Raw genomic sequence first — 22,236 nt, 5'->3', positions numbered from 1 at the left:
TACGACACCCAGGCTCAATAAATCAACAAGACACTCAGGGAACAAGGCCATCTGTACTTGGGTGTGTTCCTCCAACCCCTGTGTATGGCTCTTGGGGCACAGCCCCTGTCTTGACTCATGTCTGGGTCTCCAGTATCACCCATCTGCAGCTGAATACCCATCTTTCAGCTGGAAGTGAGATGAAAGAAGCCCAGAGAAGTCAAGTACCTTCTTCCACCAGGCAGAGCCAAATGCAGGGATCCCAGAGTCCAGGGAAGGCAAGGGTAGGGGCGGGCGGTGGAGAACAAGCAGAGGACCTGAAGAGGAATGTGACAGTGCCCAGCAGAGACCTGGCAGATGGTCGGGGCTCAGGAAAGGTTACCTGACATTCCTAGGCACCAGGGTGACACGGAGCAAAGAGTCTTGGAGAACCCCACTTTGCAACGCAGTAGGGTGGCTTAGGACACATTGTATGGTGTCTCAGAGCTTCAGTGTCCCCTCAGGCAGAGAAAGGTGACACCTGGTGGGGCCGTTCTGAAGAGTCAGTAGGGAAGAGGCCAGGATGGATGCTGGCACCCAGTGGGCACCAAAGTGGCTTTTCAGGGGGTGATCCCCTTCTCCCCAGAGGTGCCCATACTTGTTTTGCAACCAAATTTTTTTATTGTTGATCTTTAACTGTGTCACATGAAGGCTGTGTCCAACTGCAACAGCCCACTTGCTTCAGAGGCCCCCAGGGCTGCCTGGCACAGCTGCAGCGTGTCTGCAAGGGCCAGTGGCTGGGACGTCTCAATGATGGCAATGGTCTCCCCGAGCTCGGTGCACATGATCGTCTGCTGAGGCTCGGGGGGTGGGGGCGGGGCAGGAGGGGGCGACCGGGGAGGCTGCAGTGTCAGGGTCCGTGCTTGGGCGTGGACCCGCTGATGCAGTCGCAGGCCCGCCATGGCACGGAACCAGCGGCCACAGGTCCCGCAGTAGTAGGGGCTCTTGTTGTAGAGTCCAGTGATGGGAAGGCGAGGCGCGCGGGCAAATGCCACTGGCCGCAGGTGCAGTCTCCGGTGCTGCTGCAGGTTAGAGCTCTGTGTGAAGCGCTTACCACAGTCCAGGCACTGGTAGGGACGCACGCCTGTATGGGTCAGCTGGTGGCGGCTGAGGTTGGCCAGAGAAGCGAAAGTCTTGCCACAGGCATGGCACTGGAAGGGCCTCTCGCCCGTGTGTGTCCGGAGATGGTTGCGCACGTGGACCAGCTTCTTGAAGCCCTTGCCACAGACGCCGCAACGGTGCCGCCGCTCAGGGGGCCCGTGGACGGCGCGCCGGTGCCGGGAGAGCCGGGAGGCCGAGGCAAAGGATTTGGGGCACTGAGGGCAAGGCAGCTGGGCAGGTGGGGTGGGAGGGGCTGGGGGGGGAGGTGTGGGCTCGGCTGGAGCCAGGGAGGCCACCGCAGATGCTACCGTGGGTGGTGCTGCTGAGGGGGGTGCCCCACTCTTGCCTGCGTGCGTGCGCCGGTGGTAGAGAAACTTGGTCATGTTGCTGAATGTTTTGCCACAGCGGCAGCGATGCAGTGGGTTGGCAGTATGGGCCCGCCGATGGGCCACCAAAGTGAGCTCCGTGCCAAAGCCACGGCCGCAGTCCACACAGAGGTAGCGGGCTTCACCGCGGTGCAGCCGCAGGTGCTGCTCCAGGGAGGCTGCTTTCTTGAAGACCTTGGAGCAGGTCGTACACTCATGGGTGCCACCCACGTGCGCCCGCCCATGAGCCAGAAGCCGGTTTGCAGAGCTGAAGCTTCGCTGGCACTGGCTGCAGTAGAAGGGGTGAGCCGCTGAGGCTGGGCCGTGGGATGCCCGCCGGTGTCGCCGGCGTGTCCCTGCTGAGGTACAGTGTGGGGGACCATCCCCACTGCCCTGGGCCTGGCCAGCTGCAGACTTGTCACCTCCCTTTGCATCGTCACCAACCTCGGCTGCTGCCTCTTCCTCTTCCTCTGTCTCTTCATTGTCGTCTTCATCATCTTCCTCCTCCTCCTCTAGCCCATTGTGCTCTTCTTTCTCTAGGGAGTCAAAGTGGGTGCCTTGATGCTCCAAGAACTCCTCGGGGGTGGTACAGAGGGTAGAACACTCGGGGCACTCGTAGGGCTCCATCTTGACTTCGAGTGGAGCAGGGGGTGGAGGTGGTGGTGTGACGGGAGGCAGAGGCGGTGGCACCGGAGGTTTAGCTGCTGCAGTGGAAAGGTGCTGGGCCTTGCGGTGAGCCACCCACAGCTCAGGTGAGGGAAACAGCTCCTGGCAGTCTCCACACTGGTACTGGATCTGGCTTGCAGACTCCCGCAGGTGGGCATCTTGGTGAGCAAGGAGCTCCCTGGGGGAGAGGATGAGCTGGCTGCACTCACCGCACTGGAAAGGCCCTTCCTCAGTGCCTGGCACCAGCTCCGGCTCCAGGCCAGTGTCCTGGGTGGTCAGTGCCTCCTCCTCTGTGACAGTGGGCACGTGCTGCTCCTGGTGTGAGAGGACTTCTTCCAGCGTGTTGTAGAGGTTGCCACATTCAGAGCACATGAACTGGAAGAAGAGGGAGGAGGCAACGGCCTCCCCAGGTGTCATCTCAGTCAGCTCCGTTGACAGCTCCATCTTCTCCCCTAATATCGGTGCTGACATCTCCATTACCCTTGGTGACATTTGTGTCGGCATCTCAGCTACCTCAGCCACTTCAGCCACCACCTCTGCCATTGCGCGGAAGGTGGTGCCTGGAGAAAGGAGGGGGGCCTAATGAGACACCAGGAACTCAGGGGAGGGGGGATGTCTCAGGAGTTCCCTTGCCCACGTCATCACTCACCAGTCTCTACCAATCAGCAAGTCTGGATCCAATGTTTATACCTCAGTCTTCAGTGAGCCCATGACTCTGTAGTTGAACTGCACCCCATGGCGCCCAGGCATCTGCAAGAGGGAGACAGCCCTCCTCAGTCTGGCCTCTGAGGCCACCCTCCTTACCCAGAGGGCTGGTCACACCCTTTCCAAGAACATAATGTATCTTTAGGGGCCTGCTGGCTTTTGCCTGTGCATGTCCTCTCTTCGCAGCATCTTTCCTCCATCTATGTGTACACAAAGGGATGCAGCAAAGTTTAAGAGCACAGGCTCTGGAACCACACTGCCCTCGGCTTGAATCTGAGCTCCACCACTTACTTTGTCTCTCTGAGACTGTCTTCTCACCTGTGAAATGGGCTAAAAGTACTAATGACCACAAAGTCCCTGGTACTTGATCAAGGTTAGATAGAATCATTACTTGTAATTCTCCAGAAATGTTTTCCTGTTCTAAGTCTTTGATGCTGCTATTCTTTCTGGCAAGAAAGTTTTCTCTTCTTGTCTAACAAACTCCCACCCAGCATTTCCTTTTGTGAAGTCTTTTTAAATAACATATCTATATCCACAGGGTGGTGGCCACTCCCTCTTCCTTGGGGTTCTTTTTTTTTTTTTTGGCTGCATCTCTCAGCATGTGGGATCTGCCCTAACCAGGGGTTGAACCTGTGCCCCCTACACTTATAACTACTGCAACACCAGGGAAGTCCCTCCTTGGGGTTCTTATAGTATTCTGTGCCACCTCCATTATAGCAAATATCATGAACTTGAGATAAACTCATCAGACTGAGAAGGCTGGCAAGGCAGATGTGATGCATTGTAGGGGCTGCTGTCATCAACAAAACCACTGATCAAGTGCAGGGATTTTAACTTTTGAACTTCCCTCTATGTGCCCCCTATCTCCCTCTATTGGTGTAGGCTCAACCCAACCCAGGCCCCTTCACACAATGGGGGTACAGAGTCCTTCAGACTGCCCCCACGCACGCCTCAGTAGTAATTTTCCAAATATAATCCCCACCATCTCCATTTCTTCTTCAACTCATCTGTTAGTGCCAGAGTTCAGCTTTCAGGTGTGCACACAAAAGTTTCTGCACCTTTTAGCATGTGGGATCTGCCCCCGACCAGGGGTCGAACCTGCCCCCTCCACTAGAAGCATGGAGTTATAACCTGTATTGCCAGGGAAGTCCCTCCTTGGGGTTTTTATGGTATCCTGTGCCACCTCCATTATCATAAATATCATAAACTTGGGACAGAGTTAAAAATGTTAAGCTCCCAGAGGTCTCATCACAATAGGCACTGAGTATATTTGCTGAATGAATAATGCTCCTTTCAGGAAGTGAGGCTCTGAGAATTTAAGGGTCTCTGTGCACATTCCACTTTTCCCACCAGACCAGCCCTCCTATTAAACTGTGAATTCCCACAATAACAAGGCCCATCACTGGGCCCTGCTATCAGCTGGTGTCCAATATATCCTCCTTGCGTAAATGATTCATTAAAAGCCCAAGAGCTAACTTTTTGACTCCTTCCCTAATTTTGAGTTGCCCGGGGCCCTGGCACACAAAAGCCATTCAACGGATCTTCCCGGAAACCAGGGGCCTGAGAGTTCAACTTTTCATTGTTTACAGCTCTGGTGCCAAAAGAGAATTCCCCTTTAGCGAGGCCCAGCGCCTGGTGCAAGGCTTTTACACAGGAGGCACCCAGTAAATGTGTAAAAAGACCCGAAGTGTGGACTTTCCTAGTCAACATTTCCCATTTCCCAATCTTGGATTGTGAACTACTGAGGAGAAAGATGGGTTTATTTAGGGAATCAACAAAAGTCCTTCAAAAAAGAGCCCCCCAGGGGTCTGGAAGTTCAACTTTTCTGAGACACAACCCTTTTCTCTGACCAAACTTATCAACGCCGCAGCCTGAGAGAGCCCTGCAAACAGCGGGGGGCCTGCACGCCACAGGCGCTCAGTCAACACTACAGGGCACCGAGGAAGGAGCGCTCTTTCCACTCCGCGCCGCTCCCGCCCTAGCGCAGGCCCCAAAGCTCCTCGACCCTCGGTGTCCCCTTCGTTCTCCCTCCGCCCTCTCCGTATGCCCAGCGTTCTCTTCCCCGGCCCGCCCCGGGGCGCCCTCACCCGTCTCTCTCACCTCCTGCAGCCCCCGCCGCTCTTGACACAGACCCTCAGTTCCAGGCGTGCGGGACCCCTCACTATTCACACCTCCCATTGGGCGGCTCCCTTACCCCTGACAGCCAATCAGAGCCGAAAGCGGAGGGCACGCGCCCTTGCGCCTGCGCGTGGACGCTCAGGCGGGGCTCGGCGAGTTTCTCCACGCACGCAACTGTGCCCTGTGGGCGGGGCTCCGGGCTCGGAGAAGCGCCTGCGCAGTTCTCCCGGGTAGCTCTACCGCCAAGTCTGAAAGTTGAGTGAAAAGAAATGGCATCACGGGAAAGCAAGGGACCCTGGAGTGGACTGGGTGGCAAGAGACCTTAACAGAAGTGTAATTTTATAGCTGAAGAGACCGAACATGTCTGAGAGCACAACTTTGGAGTCAAACACACTTGGGGTATTTCCCCTCTGTGGACCTCACTTTTACTCCTGAATAAAATGGGCTTGAATCAAATCTACCTCAAAGGCTGTTGAGGGGGTTGGATGAAATCAATCAGGTAGAAATACTCAACACAGGGCCTGATACAATGCGGATGCTCACTATAACCCATCTAACCTGGACATAGTCCTTCCCTGTTTGTAAAATTGCTTTCCCTTCCCTCCCACTCTTCGGTGAATTTAATGATATTCACTTATTGGACGCCTACTGTGTGTCTGGCCCAGGACTGGGTTTCAAGAGGTGACAATTGCCATAAGAGAGGGGATTCCCTGGTGACTCAGAGGGTAAAGAGTCTGCCTACAATGCGGGAGACCTGAGTTAGATCCCTGGGGTGGGAAGATCCCCTGGAGAAGAAAATGGAACCCCCCCCCCCAAAAAAAAAAAAAACAACAAAGAAAATGGCAACCCACTCCAGTGTTCTTGCCTGGAAAATCCCATTGATGGAGAAGCCTGGCGGGTTACAGTCCGTAGGGTGGCAAAGAACCATAAAAGAGAAGGGAAGGAACTCTTCCGAGGTTACTGCTATAGCCAGTGCGAGGCAGGACCCAGGAGTCCCAAGGGGATGGGAACCGGTCCCAGAACCTGTCCCAAGACACTTGAGGGCCCTCACCTTGAGTCACCCAAGTGGGGAAGGGGCAGGATGGCCAAAACGTCCAGGGCTCTGCCGCAGGATTGGTGGGGGTGGGGGGTGGTAGTACTTAGACGTGCAGCCTTGACACCAACTCTCTTGATATAGACCTGCTTTTGTCAGAGTGAAATTGGTAGGTGCAGATTAGAGGCGTATTGAGAGTTCCCTGTGACCTTGGAGGTCAGAGATTTTAAAGGGTTTGGGGGGCAGGGCGTTAGAGTTCCTGGAGGGGATTCTGACTGTAACGGGGGAGTCATGACGGACACCATCCTGAAGTGCACAATCAAGATGTAGGGGCCTATTGCAATCAAGAAGGAGGTACTGGCTCCTTAAATGAGACGGAGAGTCCTAGCCTTGAGTGAGGAAGGAATTTATAGGGTGGGATGAGGTGGGATTCCAGTCGGGATCACGAGATGGCACAGATGGGGTATAGGTTGCCAGTAGAAGTAAGGGGCAGTCTAATGGAGGGAAGTCCAAGTCCTGATCATAAGGAGTCTTGGCACTACCCAGAGCCAGGACGATCGTGATTATGATCCTTTGCCACGGGCAGGTGAAAACAGTGGTAACGTGGGCTTCTAGGTCGTGATTAGGAGGGGGTTGTAGTCCATGACATGAGTAGTTTCAGCAGGTCGGGATGTGGGGCAACAAGGACACTGTAGCTCGAGTCGACCCTGCAAAAGGGTACCACCAACTCCAGCCCAGTTGCGGCTCCACTTTCGCTCTGCGCAGGCGCAGCACAGGCCTGCCAGACACTACGGTTGGGGGCGGACCCAGGGGAGGGGCCTGGAAGCTCTGCGCTTGCGCTTAAGGGGCGTGGCGGTCGCACCTGCGCGAGTTGGGCGAAGGAGGAGGGGCGAGGTGACGCAGGCGTAATAATAGAGAAGGTGCCAGAAAGATCCAAAACAAGTGGCTGCAGCCGTCGCCTGGGAGTCGTGAGACGCCGGAATTCGGTAAGGCTATAGAGAGGCCTACAAGCGACTAGTGGCGGGTAGACGGGACCACCTGGGTGCTGGGGAGAGGGAGGTACCGCCCTTCCAGGGCAAGAGGGTCGGATTCGGACAGCGCCACCTGTGTGGGGCGAAGGGCGGCTTTGGTCGGTCTCATTGTAGGGGACAGAGGGTCACTTTCGGGCGGTACCACTTAGGTTGACCTGTATGGCCGATCGGACAGTACCTCTGGACGGAGCCAAGGAGCATGTCCGGACAGTATTGCTCACAAAGGGCGATTGGCGGGGTGCCCCGCGTCGGGCCCCCAGGCTTGTTCGGACCGAGTCACTTGCTGTGTTGGGAGGCTTGTTCGGAACATACCACCTAGGGAGGGGCCCTCGGGTCTGGCCAGTCCGAGTGGTAGGAGGATGAGCGGGGTCTGGCGTCTGGACCTGTTACTAGGGGACCTCGGGCGATACCATTCTCTTGTGGCAGAGAGGGGAGGCTCCAAGGGCTGGGACTGAGGGTGGCCCTGCCCGGCTGGACGCGGCTGGGGACACGCACAGGCAGGGGTTGAGGTCTAGGTCCCCGCGTCGCTGACCACTGCCTCCTGCTCGCTGTGTGGGTTCTAGGCCCTGGTTCTGAGCTTGTTCTGCCCCGCTCCCCCGGGTATGGCGCTGACCGGGTCGACCCCGGCCCCGAGCTGGGAGGAGGATGAGTGTCTGGACTACTACGGGATGCTATCGCTTCACCGTATGTTCGAGGTGGTGGGCGGGCAGCTGACCGAGTGCGAGCTGGAGCTGCTAGCCTTCCTGCTGGACGAGGTCCCGGGTGCCCCCGGCGGCCTGGCCCGCGCCCGCAGTGGCCTGGAGCTGCTGCTGGAGCTGGAGCGCCGCGGGCAGTGCGACGAGAGCAACCTGAGGCTGCTGGGGCAACTCCTGCGCCTACTGTCCCGCCACGACTTGCTGCCGCACCTGGCGCGCAAGCGGCGTCGGCCAGGTATGGTGGAATGGGAGGGCGACCGACTTCCGCTGGGGAGAGGGCCTTGCTTTCGCTGGGCCTCCCCAGTGCCTGATATGAAGACAGCCATATCAGACAGTATGTGTCTCATCGCACTTTCCTCCTCCCAGGGTATCAATGAGAAACACGAGAGGGAGGAGGCATGGCTTTGGGAGGGGTGAGCTTGTGAAATTTGGCCACGTCAGTAGTGATGTTTGTGGCCACTGTTTACGGAGGGCTTACTTCATGCCGGGCATAGCAGTAAGTCCTTCTTCATGTGTACTATCACCTTATGACTCCCCACCCCCACCCCAGTAATCCTAAGTGGAAGTCCCGTCAGTGTCCCCACTGTACAGGGAAAGCACAGTAGGTTCAGAGAAGTTAAGCAGCTTGCCCACATATAACAGTTGAATCCTGTGTGTCTCTGGGAAATAGGGAACAGGAGGTACAGCTTGATGAGACTGACAAAATGTTTGTTCCCTGAGGTTTTCATTTAGTGGGGGTATCATACTATAGAGGGCTTCCCTAGTGGCTCTGTGATAAAGTATCCGCCTGCCAATGCAGGAGACACGGGTTCAATCCCTGGGTCAGGAATATCCTCTGAAGAAGGAAATGGCAACCCACTCCAGTATTCTTGCCTGGGGAATCCCATGGACAGAGAAGCCTGGAGGGCCACAGTCCATGGGGTCGCACAAGAGTTGGAGGTGAGCAGCGACTAAACGATATCAGACTATGAGACAGATGAATGACTTATTATTACTGTTATTTTAGTCTATGAAGATAATTTTATTTGAATGATTTACTTTTAGATGTGGTTATGGAAAGACTGAAGCAGAAGAGTGGAGCACAGAGAGTAGGAACTGTGGAGTGTTTCAGAGTGAAACGCCACCCCCTTAAGTTTGTATAACCAGTTAAGTCCTTTCCGAGAAGGTGACGTTTGAACTGAGGCTGCTGTACTGCCCGAGTGTCTAGATCTCAAGAGGAAAACATTCTAGGAATAGGGAAAGACAGACTGTCTAGTCCTGAGGTGGGACTGAGTTTGGCACTATCTGAGGCCAATGTGGCAGGAGCAGAGATGGAAATAAGGGCAGAGAGTAGTTGAGAAGCCGTGTCACACAGGAGCTTGCAGATAACACAGCTGGAATTCAAATCCTGCTAGTTTGTCTCCAGAGTTAATGCCCTTAACCCTTGTAAGGGAAGGACTCCTAGAGCAGTCCCGAGCAGGTGAGGAGCCCCTTGTGTGCTGAGGCTGTGAACTGTTGAGCCCTTGGCTGGGTTACTGGAGGTGCTGTGGCTAGTTTGGGGAGGGCGTTTGTGAACTTCCCTGTCTAGGGTAAGCCCATGGGGTTTGGATAACCAGGAGAAGGATAACCTTAAGGCAGAACTGACAGCATTTTGGGAAAAATGTGTCTGGAGGTCAGGCTCTGGAAGAGAAGATTTGGGGAGCTTGCAGGGGCCTGCCTACTCCTTAGGGCCTCAGGGAGACCCAGGGGTGGTTGGGAGCGCGTAGGCAGCGTTGCCTGAATCCTGACCATAACTCAGCTTACAGAATAGCTCTGACAGTTGGTGCTGCTGTAGACATGGATTGGGTGGCCCCAGGAGGTGATGAGTCTGCTATCCTGGGAGGCACGGAGCAGTTACTGGGCTGGAGGTGTTTGAGGAGGAGTGGCTGTCTGGGCTTTGACCTCTGGGGAACTCAGGCACCCTGTGGGGCAGGCTTTCATCTTTGGGGGGAGGGGTGAGAATTGGAGGCTGGGCCTGGGAGAGGCTGGAGGTTTCAAATACTTTTTTCCATCCCCTGCCCCATCCCCAGTGTCTCCAGAGCGCTACAGCTATGGCTTGTCCAGTTCTTCTTCACGGAGGATGGAGGGCAGCTGCCGTCGCCGTCGCCAGTCAAGCAGTTCTTCAAATGCTGAGCAGGGTCAGTGGGAGACAGGTGCGTGTCCCTCACTGGCCCTTCTGAACCCTCATGAACCTACCTTATCCTGACCCATCAAGAAAGGAGCCTGAGGGGTGATTTTGCCTGTTTTTCTTTTAAATGTATATATTTATTTTATTTTTGGCTGTGCTTGGTCTTCATTGCTGCACTCGGGCCTTCTCTAGTTGTGGCAAGTGCAGACTGCTCTAATTGGGGTGTGCAGGCTTCTCACTGCAGTGGTTTCTTGTTGCAGAGCGTGGACTCTAGGGTGCACGGGCTTCAGTAGTTGCGCAGATGGTCTCTGTAGTTGCAGCTTGTGGGCTCTAGAGCACAGTCTCAATAGTTGTGGTGCATGGGCTCAGTTGCCTCAAGGCCCATGGGATCGTCCCAGATCAGGGGTCGAAGCAGTGTCCCCTGCATTGTCAGGCGGATTGCTTGCCACCGGACCAACAGGGAAGTCCCAATTCTGTCTCATTTTCCTTTGTGTTTGTGTGTGGGTTTGTGTGTTTATTGCTGCAAAGACCTGGGTCCAAAAGTAACCTGTGCAGTTGTCTCTTGTGGTTTTTTGTCGTTTAAGTGGCATCACCTTGTAGGTGTTATCCTTCACATGGCTGCATTTATTGGATGTGTTCCTGAGATTTATTCACATTGGGTTTCTAACTGGTTTTGTTACATTGCCATGGCAGTGAATTTATCTATTCTCCTCCCCTCTCCCAAGTTTTTAATCATTCAAATGTAATTTCAAATACACAGAGAAGTTGAAAGATTAGTACAGTGAACTTGTTCATATCTTTCACCTTGATTCAGTAATTTTAACGTTTTGCCAGTTTTGTTTTGTGTGTGTGTGTGTATGTAACTCTGTGGTTTTTTATTGAACTCTTTGAAAGTAAATTATAGGCATCAGGACACTTTACCCCTAAATTAGCAGGCATCTCCTGAGAATCAGGAGATTGTCTGATACCACTTCAAGACCATTATCATACCTGAGAAAGGGTATGAGCACTAATCCTCTGGTATCCTAATGAGCCTGTCTCAGATCTTCTCCATACTGTCTGGACTTTCAGGATCCACTGACAGATGTGTTGTTGTGCACTCAGTTGTTAGTCACCTTAATCTCTACTATAGAACCCCCACCCCCTGCCACCGGGTAGCTTTTTCTTTATTTCCTCATGACATTGACCAGGCCACTTGTTTTTTAGTGTCCTGATTGTTTCTGGATGTGTCTGATAATTTCTTGAGAGTATCTTTTAACTTATACCTCTGTCCTCTGTATTTTGGGAATGGTGTTTAGAGAGTTGGTTAGATTCAGGTTATGTGGATTTGGCCAGGATGTTCCTTGGTTGATGCCGTCAGCTTCACGTTGGAGCACATGAGGAGACCTGGTTTTCCTTTTGTGAGCGAGCAAGTTTGTTTACCTGGTTATCTGGTATATTTGCCCTTAGTACAGAGGTATTTTTCCCTTCGTGGTTAGTAGATAATCTGTGGGATGACATTTTTACCCGTCCTGTTCCCCAGCAGCATCCCCAGTGGGTTTAGCAGCCGTTGGAAATCTTTGCCTGAACCAGTTGTTGTACTGGTGTTCTCACGGTGATGATTTTCTGATTCTCTCCTGTGTCTGTTATCTGGCATTTTCTCAAAAGGAGTTTTAACTTTACTCTTTGCTTCCATCCATCCCTCCCTCTCTTTTCCAAGTGAGGAGTGTCACCATGGACTCATATATACTTGTGTGTTTAAAGTGTTAGAATCAGTTATTCTTCCTGATGTTCAAATTGGCTAGCTCCTGTGTCTTTTTGGTGTGTCTGCTTCGTTCTTTGAGTGCTTCTTGGTTTGTAGGTAGGACTGCAGGATGTCCTGGGTTCCCTTGTATTTTCCTTCCCCAGCCCTGGAATCAGCTGTTTCCAGAAGCCTGGTTTCTCTTAGAGGCAGTGGTATTTAGAGACCAAGATTCAGGGGCTGAGTAGGTGCATTGTTTCTAGGCTCTTACAGTGAACCAAACTAGAAACTGTGCCTTTAAATACAAATTCATGTTAGTATTTTCAGTTCAAAATTAACATTACAAGGACCTTTTTTTTTAGTTTGTTTTCCTGACTGCACTGAGCTGGCTTGTGGGGATTTTAGTTCCCTGACTAGGAATTGAACCTGCATCATTGGCAGTGAAATCACAGAGTCCTAACCACTGGACTGCCAGGGAAGTCCTTACAAGGACATTTTTATCTTAGTCTGAAAGTCTTGGTAACATTAAGACATGGACTTATTTGCTTCATTTTACAACAATAATAAAACAATTTCAAACTTAAGAAGTGCTAACCATGTCTATTGAATGAAACATAAGATTTTTTTGTGTGATTTTTGTTTTCAGAGTATATCCTACTAAGAGTTTATGGTCACAATATTCTTCCTAGTTACTTAAAATCCTTTTCTCCTGTTGTGTGTTACTTATTCTATATATGTGTAGATTCATTTGTTTCTGTTTAATTTTATGCTCTATTTTGCCTCCTTATTTTTTTGAGTATGTCATAAAACAGTTACATGATTCCAAAGTCAAATCTAAAATATGCAGAAAATATGTTCTTAGAAGTATCGTTTCTTTTGTTGTCTCTTTTTCCTCCCAGTAGATAATCAATTTCATTTCCCCTATAGACTTATAGTGTTTCATCTTGCAGAAATAGCAAAAAATGTATACATCTTGTTTCCTCTCCTTTTTTATATAGAATGTAGCAAACTGTAGCTACTTGCTTTCTTTCACTCAGCAATCTATTTGGAAACTCCCCTGTGCACTTTTTGTCAGACATTTACATTGTTTTCAGGTTTGCATGGTTAGAAACTATAAACAGAGCTCCAGGCTCCCGCAGCTGTTGTCCTGCCTGTTTCCTGGTGTGAGTAGTCAGGGTTTCTCTAGGGTCACACCTGAGGGTGGAACTGCCAGGTGGGGTGTGCTCACCTGTCCTACATGATGCTTACTTGTCTGTACTCTCCATCTTCTGGCCCAGGAAGCAGAGGGGCTCACCCAGGGTCCCCCAGCCCAGAGTCCAGACTTGAGCGCTTCCTTGGGCTCCCATCTTGATGCTCCACCTGTCATCTGGTCCTCAGCCTACCTCATCTTTCTCTCCTCAGGTTCTCCCCCAACTAAGCGACAGCGGCGGAGTCGGGGCCGTCCCAGTGGTGGTGCCAGACGGCGGCGGAGGGGGGCTACCACCACTCCCCAGCAGCAGCAGGAGCCAGCCCGGCCCACCTCAGAAGGCAAAGTGACCTGTGGTAGGTGTTGGTGTGTGCCTCGGGGAGTGCATGTACAGTGTAGAGCTGGAGGCGGGTGAAGCACCCCCCCGTCTGACACCCAGGGGGTGGGCAGTGGCTCGGGCACCTGTTCAGCACAGCAGAATTCTTGCCCTTTCTGTAGCCATCTTGGTGGTCTACCTCCCACCCATAGTTGAAGGATTATGTTGTGTGTAGCCTTCTCCAGGAGGCCTTTCCTGACAATCCCTTACCTTCATTTTCATTTTTTATTGGAAGAGCCAAGCAGAGCCTGAGAGGTTGGGCTTGGCAGGCCTCAGGGCAGATGGGAGTTAGATTTTATATTAGAAGTCAAGTCTTTCCAAGGGAGTTTTTCTTTTAGCGTGGCAGTAAGGTGAACTCTGATTCCATCTAGAAAATCAGTGAATGAGTTAGAATTTGCACAGTGTTTAGAACACTGCTGGACAGGCACATGCCCTGCCAGGTACCTGGGAAATACAGGCAACATAGGGGAAGCAGGGACCTGAGTGGAGTGGCTTCAAGTCTAACACGGATGGGGCTGAGGTCTGGCCTGGGGTAGTGGCATTGGAGAGGCGAGAAGGAGGTGAACCTATGGAAATAAACCATAGAGCTGACTGGACCTGCAGACTTGTTGGGTTGGGTGGGGTAGGGGACTCCGTTGTGCAGACTCATGAAGACCTTCCCATGAGAAGTTCTCACTGGTTGTGAGGAGAGGACTCACTCTCTCACACTTCCACACGCTGCTCTGGTACCCCTTCTGAGTGGGACAAGGCTCGGTCACAGGGTATCAGCTAGTGAGAGGCTCAGGCTGGACTGGGTGGGGATGGGATCACAAGTGGGAAGATTGAGGGGGAGTGGCAGCACTCTGCATTCCCCAGGAGACCTCAGCCTCCAGTGGGGGCGGGAGGCCTTCCTCCTCACCTGCAGAGCCTCCACCCCTCAGGAGCGCATGCTCTGCTTCCTCTCGGTGCCCAGTTCGGCCCCCCAGGCCCTGGGCACCAAAGCCACCCCGTAGCCGAGGCTGCAGATACCTGTCCTGGGTGCTGTCAGGAGGAGCAGACCAGCAGAACCAGCCGTGACCCCAGAGGGCCCCCACGTGAGGGGGTGGCTGCTTGGTTGTGACTCTTCCCTAGTCAGGTGGTAATTAGGGCCACCCCGTGGCTGGGAGCCCGGAGAGCCTCTGCCTCCCTGGGGAGCAGGCCAAGCTGAGGCCAGGGAGCGGTCTTGCTGCTGGAGGCTTCAGCGTCTTGACTGAGGGTGGGGAGGTGGTTAACCTGGGTGTGACCGGTTCCTGATGTAGGGGATGAGTGAGCAGGTCTGACTGCTGACTCACCAGGCAGGGTGGGGCCGGCGTGAGGCTCTCCCCTGTAGGGCCCAGGTTTTCTCCCCTGAAAATGGAGATGGCTTAGTCTTGGGGTTGGAAGGAGGCCCTCCAGACCTGAGGAAGGGGGGCCCCCCTCCTCACCTGTGCCACCCGTGGGGTTGGAGCCTCCAGTCAATGGCACTCCGCTGAGGGATAGAACCAAAGTGAACTCCTGAGGGCCCCAGAGTGTGAGGAATGGGCCCTGGGGGATCCTGGACTCAGCCACGGGACCTCTGAGTTTCCTCATCCCTCGTCCACTGTGCTCTGTGCTGAGCGTGCTACTCCGGACCTTGAGTCCTCAAGATGGCCCCTGAGGTAGAGATACCGTCCACCATCGTGTGGAGCGGACAGGCTGGGCAAAAGCCTGGGTTTGTTCATTTGGTTGTCACACGCGTTTATAGAGCACTGACTATGTGCTCACATCCCATAGACGGGACTGGAGGCCCTGCCCTCAAGGGGCTTGTATTCTGGTGGGAGGAGAAAGCTAAGAGAAGGAAGAGAGAGACTGACGATGTCAGCTGTGGAGAGAAACCAGCAGGGACAGGGCATAGAGAATGATGGGAAATGCAGTTCTAGATGGATTTTCAGGGTAGGGTGGTCTAGGAATGCCTCTCAGAAGACAGGGAGAGAGGCAGTGGGTGTGGATGGCCGAGGAAGGGTGTTTCAGGTTGAAGAGACAGCGGGAGCTGAGACCTGAGCAGGAACATGTCAGTGGTGGAGCGGAAGATGGCGAGCCTGGAGCAGGGGGAGTGCGGGGGCGGTAAGGAGGCCAGGGCAGGAGAGTGACCAGGGGCCTGTCCTGCAGAGCCAGTGAGCCTCAGGCCAGGCCTTTGCGTCTTTTAAATGATGGGAAGCAATTGGAGGGCTTGAATGACAGGCTGAGCTTTGCTTCCACTTCCCCCCGCCCTCAGTCTCTTTGCCCATCCCCTCATCTGTTTCTGGATAAGAAACAGAAGCAGACAGACTAGCATTAAGAACCTCAACCCCGGGCTCCCCAGCACCCAGCCTCTGCCACTGTCAGGCCATGGTTTCATTAGCCACGTTGTTTTGGAGTCAGTTCCAGGTGTCCTGTAGTTTCAGGGGTAGGTTTTTCACTGTGTATCTCAAGAAGATATGAATTGAGTTCCCTGGTGGTCCAGTGGTTAGGACTCAGACTTGGCGCTTTCCCTGCAGTGGCCCAGGTTCAATCCCTGGTCAGGAAACTAAGATCCTGCAACCTGCACAGCTCAGCATCTGCCCCCTGCCTTCCCCCCGGCCAAAAAAAAACTCACAAAGGAAAACCCAGTAACTTCTTACTCTTAAATGTCTTCTCAGTGCCTAAATGTTTAATTATTCTAAATATTGGTGCTCTTGAGTCTCTCCTAATCTATCGGATCCACCCTGCCCACGCACCACCACCACCCCCCACCCCCACCCCCTGTCTTGTTCCTCCCCCACCCGCCTTGCATTGTATTTGTTGAAGGTAGTTGTGTGGTTGTGTTTCCCAAAGATTGGATTTTGCCAACTACATTCTGCGATAGGATTGACTGACCATGTTCCTCTGTTGTCTGTTTTTCCTAAAAATTGATAGTTGGGCCTGGAGAGGCCTGATCAGATTCTGGTTTGATTTTTTTTTTTTTTTTTTTAATTTTGGCTGTGCTGTGCGGCTTGCAGGATCTTAGTTCCCTGACCAGGGATCAAACCCCCCGCCCTCAGTAGTGAACGCGTGGAGTCCTAACCACTGGACCGCCAGGGAAGTCTCTTTTTTTTTCCCAAGTTCACTTCAGTGGCCTGTGTCCCCACAGTTCCTCCCTGTCCATTAGTTCAGGAAAGTTGAAGGACTTCTGCCTATGCCTTGGGGAAGAACCTGGAGCCGGGGTAGGGCGGGCTGTTGTCCAGAGGAGGTGCTGGCGTTGGGGGACAGAGTCTGTCCCGGCTGCTCTCCACTGGGTACCCATCCCGTTGGTCCCCAGCTTTTCCTGTTACTAACTCCCGGAGGGGGGACCTGAGTGAGAGTCGTCTCTGGGCTCCAGCCATATGCAGCACACGGTCTGGCACGCACGGTGGCTTACCTGCTCTCCCGGGGCCTGTGTCCCTCAAATGTTCCCCGATTCCCCACTGGAAAGCCCCTCCCATTCCCTTCTGGGGCCCATTTTGCCCCTGAAGAGAGACTGATGCAGTGTGGGGTAGGGGAGCCAAGGGGGTGCTGGTGCCCAGTTGAGTGCAGGAGGCAGGAGCAGCTCTCTTCTCTAAGAAAACCTGGCCCCGCCCTCCACCCTGGGGGCAGGCAGTGTTTCCTACCTGTGGAGAGGGACCGCAGGCAAAAGCTCCATGTTCCTGGCCCGAGGAAACTATTCAGCTACTTCTGGCCTTCCCCCAGTGCTCCCTGGCTCTGTTCCTGACCCCCCTGCTTCTTGGTGTCCTGAGGCCACTTCCTTCCTGCTGCTTGCAGAGGGCTCATTACCTGCCAGGCACTGACCTCAGTCTGCCCTTTACCTGCATCCAGCCTTGTCATCCTCACAGTGGCCCCATGAGAACAGGTGCTGGGGTGAGGTGGTTTTATGGAGGAGGCCACCAAGGTGCGGAGATGTGCGGTAAGCTCGGAAGACCCCAGACTTCCCGCCTCCCCAGCCTACCAGGGCGCAGTCAGCCCGGCCCCTCCAGGTGTCCCCTTGTACCCTTTTCCAGCGTGATCCGCCCGTTCTGTCCCCCGGCCTATGAATGCCCCAAGTTCATGCTCTGCCTCTGGGCTTTCACAAACACTGATCTCTCTTGTGGGAAAGCCGCTGTTCTCTTTTCACTGCTTGTTTGCCTCGACCTCCTTGTCCTCCTTCACGTTGCATTTCCAATGTCATTTCCTGGAGAGGTTGTCTCTGATCATTCTGATCTAAATTACAACTCGCACTCTATACTTTTCTCTCCTGACCCTTGGAATGTCTTTTAATTATAGACTTCTGTGTATGGTTGTGTGAGAGGCAGCACACGGTTTAGGGATAGTTGAGAGCTTGGGCTCTGGAGGCAAGCATCTAGGTTGGAATTCCAGCTCTGCCATTTCCTACCTGTGTGGCCTGGGGCAGGTGACTCACCCTCTCTGCCTGAGTTTCCTCGTCTACAAAAGGGGACAGCAGCACAGCCTCATAAGGTTGCAGGCATCATCAAAAGGGTCAGCAGGTGTGAATGAGTACTTGGTGCAGTAAGTACTGAGTGTCACGTGTGTGCGGTGGGCTTCCCAGGTGGCACAGTGGTAAAGAATCCGCCAGGCAGTGCAGGAGATGCAAGAGATGTGGGTTTGATCCCTGGGTTGGGAAGATCCCTTGGAGTAGAAATGGCAATCTGCTGCAGTATTCTTGCCTGGAAAATTTCATGGACCGAGGAGGCTGGCGGGCTACAGTCCATGGGGTCGTGAAGAGTCAGACATGACTGACCAAAGCACAGCACGCAGGGTGTGACCGCACAGAGTGCTCCTTGGTTGCGGCTCACAGGTCTTACAGTCCCACTTGTGTCTCCCCAGCGCTCCTGGCACTTAGTAAATGTCTGTTAAACGGAAGAATGAATGGGATGTGCGGGTCCCCCCTGGTCCAGTCCTCCTTCCACCCCAACCGTGCCCGTTGGGCTCTGTGTGAACAGATAGGCTTTCCCACATGTCTAGTAGCCAGCTGTGCTGAGGAGAAATGCCAGCTGGGGGGCGGTTCACCTGGGCGGCTGCAGGCCCCAGGCTGCCGGTGAGCCAGGCCTTGGTGGGTGACGGGCATTCTGGGCAGAGGAGATGGCCAGCTCATTCTGTGAGTAAGGCTTGTGCTGGGAGCACTTCCCTTGTGACTGGAGGGCAGGGTATGGAGGATGGAGCTGGGATTGCAGGAGGAGACAAGGGAGGACATTGGCTTGGGCCCAGGTGAGCAGGCACAGGGCTTAGGCAGGGGCCATGGGGGTAGAGGGGAGTGTCGAAATCACAGTTCCTGTTTTTGGGGTGCCTTCTGTGCCTAGGCTCTGGGTCGAATGCTTCATGCGTTGCCTAATTTGATCCTCATGACCCCGTCGTGCAGCAGGGACCTCTTGTTTGTTTATGTTTTTCAGATGGGGAAACAGGCTCAGAGAGGTGAGGTCACATGCCCAAGGCCCCACAGCTAGAGAGTCGCAGAGCCGGGACTCGCCTCAAGGTCTGTCATTCTCCGCCACCTGGCTCTGTGCCTCTGCTGCTGAGCACCCCCGTGTGGCCTTGGACAGGTGCTGCTCCCCCCACCCCACCCCGCCCCCTGGTCCCCTGCTTCCCAGCTCATGCCTATTGAGGGCCTGGTCAGATACTCAGAGGCGTCAAGGATGTGGGCCCAGAGATCTTGTCTGATCCTAGGATGGAGGGAGCCAGGCCTGAGTGTCGTGGGAAGTCTTGGGGGTCCAGGCTGGACAGGTTTTCCTAGGCCTCGAGCAGAGAGGGTGAGTTTCCCCTCGAGGCAGAAAGAGGAAGCGTTTGGGGTTTGGGGTGGGAGGAGGAAGTGGGTGGTGCTGAGAAGTTGCCTGGGGAAGCGGGGACCTGCCTGCTGCTTTCTGCTCTGCGGCTGACACAGTCTTTGAAAGGTGAAAGGAGTCAGGGGCCTGACACTCCCCTCCCAGAGCTTCAGCAGCCTCATCTGTCAAAGAGGGTGAACGTGCCCCTGCATCCGTGCTGCTGGTGCCTGCCGTTCTGTAGCACCCACTGATGGATGGTCGTCTGAACAACCCTCTCCAGGAGGGACTGTCCTCTGGTTTAGGCAAGACCCTGGGCTCAAGAGAGGTGGTGACTCATTCCAGGTCACATAGCTAGTGCCTGAAGGCTCTTGGGGCGGGATCAGCTCCACTGACCTGAAGCTGCTGTCTGGGCCTGGGAGGGTCCCTGCCCTCTGACCCTCGCACTGTCACGCGCTGCCATTCCCTGCCCGTGGGACCTTGGGCAGGTCACTTCTCCTTGCTTTCATTTGTTGTTCAGTTGCTAAGTCATGTCTGACTCTTTGCGACCCCATGAACTGCAGCAGGCCAGGCTTCCCTATTCTCACCATTTCCTGGAGTTTACTCAAACTCATGTCCGTGAAGTAAGTGATGCTATCCAACCATCTCATCCTCTGTTGTCCCCTTTTCCTCATCTGGCTTCATTTCCTTATCTGTAAATTGGGGGGATACTAGGGCCTGCCTCACAGGGTCCTTTGAAGATTAAATGAGTTCATATGACTCTGCTGCTTGTCATTTCCAGCTTACACCTGATCATCAGGGCAGCCTGTGTTGTGAGTGGGTATCAGTAGTCAGCAGTCAGATTCACAGGTGGGAGTTCAGTCATTCCACTGAACTGAGGGGAAGTGATACGCCTGAGGTCACATTTATAGGGATGGCCTTGGAAGTCCCACGTCCCACCCCCTGCCCAGAGCTGCCACCTCATTTGGGTGGATGTGGGCAGGGTTATAAGTGACAGACACACCTCAGACTGGCTTAAGCAGAAAGGAAATTGATCAGAGCTGAAAATCCAGGTGCTCCATGTACACATGATGAACTCAGGAGTCTTTTCCTGTCTGTCCCTGGCCTTGTATAGGTTTCCTTCTCCCCGCCCCTGGCAGAATAGCCCCCAGCAGGCCTGGGCTCAGAGCCCACCTTCTGGGCAGCCTTTGTGGAACTGAGAGTGCCTGCTTCTGTAGAGCCAGCCCAGTTTGGCCTTGAGTCTCCTGGGCCTGGTGACTGCCTGGTGGGTGGGGGGCTGGGGATATGGTTGGCCCCACATGAATCTCACTGTTTGGGGGCAGAAGAGGGGGACGGCTGGTTACCTAAAAGCCAGTCCATTCATTCATGCGTTGGTTCTGTCACAAATGTGTATTGAGTACCTACTACGTGCCACGGGGCTACCTATACAAGCGAACAAGAAACAAAATTCCCTTCAGGGAGCTCACATTGGGGGCAGATAGGTGATTAGCTTGACAGTGAATGAAAGCTCGGGGTGGGTTAGAAGATGCTAAGTGCCGGGGGAGGAAATGGAGCAGAAATGGAATGGGGTCTGGGAAGTGCAGAGGCCTGGGGGCGGTGGTAGATTGGATGGTCAGAGTAGGATCACTGGGAAGGCGGCGTTTGAACCTGAAGGAAATAAGAGAGTAAGTCCTGCAGACAGTGGGGAGAGACCATCCCTAGCTGGAGGATGGGAGGGCCAGAGCCAGGTGGAATCTGCGGGGTGTTGGGGGGAGGAGCACGGAGGTGGCGAGGCTGGAGTGGGGCACGTGAGGGGAAGCGCAGGGCCACCAGGTCAGGAGGTAGCAGGTCAGACCACAAGAACAAAGCTGAGTGAGGGTGTCACCCACACTTGGGTGTGGTTACCAGGAGGAGGAAGGATGTGGGGCCAGGGCAGTGCTACTCACGCTGAGGCGCAGTGGGGAGGGGAGGGCAGGTGGCGGCCCCTCCCTGACCAGTCCCTCCTCCTCCACAGACATCCGGCTCAGGGTGCGAGCAGAGTACTGTGAGCACGGGCCAGCGTTGGAGCAGGGCGTGGCCTCGCGGCGGCCCCAGGCACTGGCACGGCAGTTGGACGTGTTTGGGCAGGCCACCGCGGTGCTACGCTCCCGGGACCTGGGCTCCGTGGTGTGCGACATCAAGTTCTCCGAGCTCTCCTACCTGGACGCCTTCTGGGGTGACTACCTGAGCGGTGCCCTGCTGCAGGCCCTGCGGGGCGTGTTCCTGACTGAGGCGCTGCGCGAGGCAGTGGGCCGGGAGGCCGTCCGCCTGCTGGTCAGCGTGGACGAGGCCGACTACGAGGCTGGCCGGCGCCGTCTGCTGCTGATGGAGGAGGAGGGGGGCCGGCGCTCGCCCGAGGCCTCCTGATCCTGGATGCGGCAGGACTGACCCCACCTCCTCGCCTCTGGGCCGCCTCCTCCCTGGAGGACGTCGACCATCTCTGCCCCTAGAGGACTGTCACTCCAGCGGCGCGCCGAGGACTGCGACAGACACCAGGCCCCTCGCCAGACCCTCCCACAGGATGTGGGCTCTGAGGCCTAAACCACTTCCAGCCGAGTTTCCTTCCCAGCCTCCCCTACCCCCCACTCCACCCTGAGGTGTGTTCCTTCAGCTTCAGGAGGCCAGGGGCTCAGGCATGCAGATCTGAAAGGAAGGGAGGCATAGCCCCTCTCACCAAAGGCCCCTTGCACATTTTCTCCCAACCCTGGGCTGTGTGTGTGCACCCACACTACCCTCTCTGAAACCACCCCTGGGCGCCTGCCCTGGCCTGCTCCACTTACTTCTTTGGCCTTCGGGCTTCTCTCTCAGGATCTCTGATTATACAGTCCCTTAGCCCTGAGCTTCAGTCACACCAGTGGGCACTGGAGCTGGGGTACACCTGGGGCCTGCTCACGTTGCCCACACATCTCTACAACCAGCTGGGGCTCCACCCACGAACCTGGCCTCCACTTTCTCCTGCTTCCTGAAGCTGGACACAGACTTGCACACAGATCTATGCCCAGGGTGTCACGTGTGTGTCGCAGCCACATCAGACCAAATGTGTTATTTCCTAGGAGGCCAGGGCAAGGATCCAGCTTCCTTCTCAGAAAAGGGGGAGGCAAAGGCTTGGGGCTATTGGCCAAGGCCTTGTACCAATGGCACCAATAAAACTGCCCTGGCTGGGGCACAGGTGGGCAGCAGGGCTGTATTCTTTCTTCATGGGCTGGAGGAAGGAGCTGGCGAGAGCCAGGGCCAGGCATCAGTCCCAGAGTTCCTGGCCTGGTGTCGGGCTGGAGGGTGGGCAGGATGCTGGACCATCA

The 22,236-nt window shown here is 54.6% G+C and overlaps 2 protein-coding genes across 2 annotated transcripts; one reads left to right on the top strand and one right to left on the bottom strand.

Annotated features, from left to right (window-relative positions):
• Positions 1 to 34: 34 nt before the first annotated feature.
• On the bottom strand, positions 35 to 5,042 carry ZNF526 (zinc finger protein 526). The gene is made up of 3 exons (XM_027515672.1): positions 4,956 to 5,042; positions 2,800 to 2,900; positions 35 to 2,710 (listed from the first exon to the last, which is right to left on the bottom strand). The coding sequence occupies exon 3, from the start codon at positions 2,691 to 2,693 to the stop codon at positions 660 to 662; it is 2,034 nt and encodes a 677-aa protein (XP_027371473.1). The 5' UTR covers positions 2,694 to 2,710; positions 2,800 to 2,900; positions 4,956 to 5,042; the 3' UTR covers positions 35 to 659.
• Positions 5,043 to 6,827: 1,785 nt separating this feature from the next.
• Positions 6,828 to 22,113, top strand: DEDD2 (death effector domain containing 2). The gene is made up of 5 exons (XM_027515671.1): positions 6,828 to 6,992; positions 7,601 to 7,967; positions 9,781 to 9,903; positions 13,000 to 13,140; positions 20,913 to 22,113. The coding sequence occupies exons 2-5, from the start codon at positions 7,640 to 7,642 to the stop codon at positions 21,302 to 21,304; spliced, it is 984 nt and encodes a 327-aa protein (XP_027371472.1). The 5' UTR covers positions 6,828 to 6,992; positions 7,601 to 7,639; the 3' UTR covers positions 21,305 to 22,113.
• Positions 22,114 to 22,236: the final 123 nt, after the last annotated feature.

The sequence above is a fragment of the Bos indicus x Bos taurus genome, chromosome 18, assembly GCF_003369695.1.
Source record: "Bos indicus x Bos taurus breed Angus x Brahman F1 hybrid chromosome 18, Bos_hybrid_MaternalHap_v2.0, whole genome shotgun sequence".
Taxonomy (NCBI): Eukaryota; Metazoa; Chordata; class Mammalia; order Artiodactyla; family Bovidae; genus Bos; species Bos indicus x Bos taurus.
Note: the sequence above shows the minus strand (reverse complement) of the source record. Positions and strands in the feature narration are given on the sequence as shown.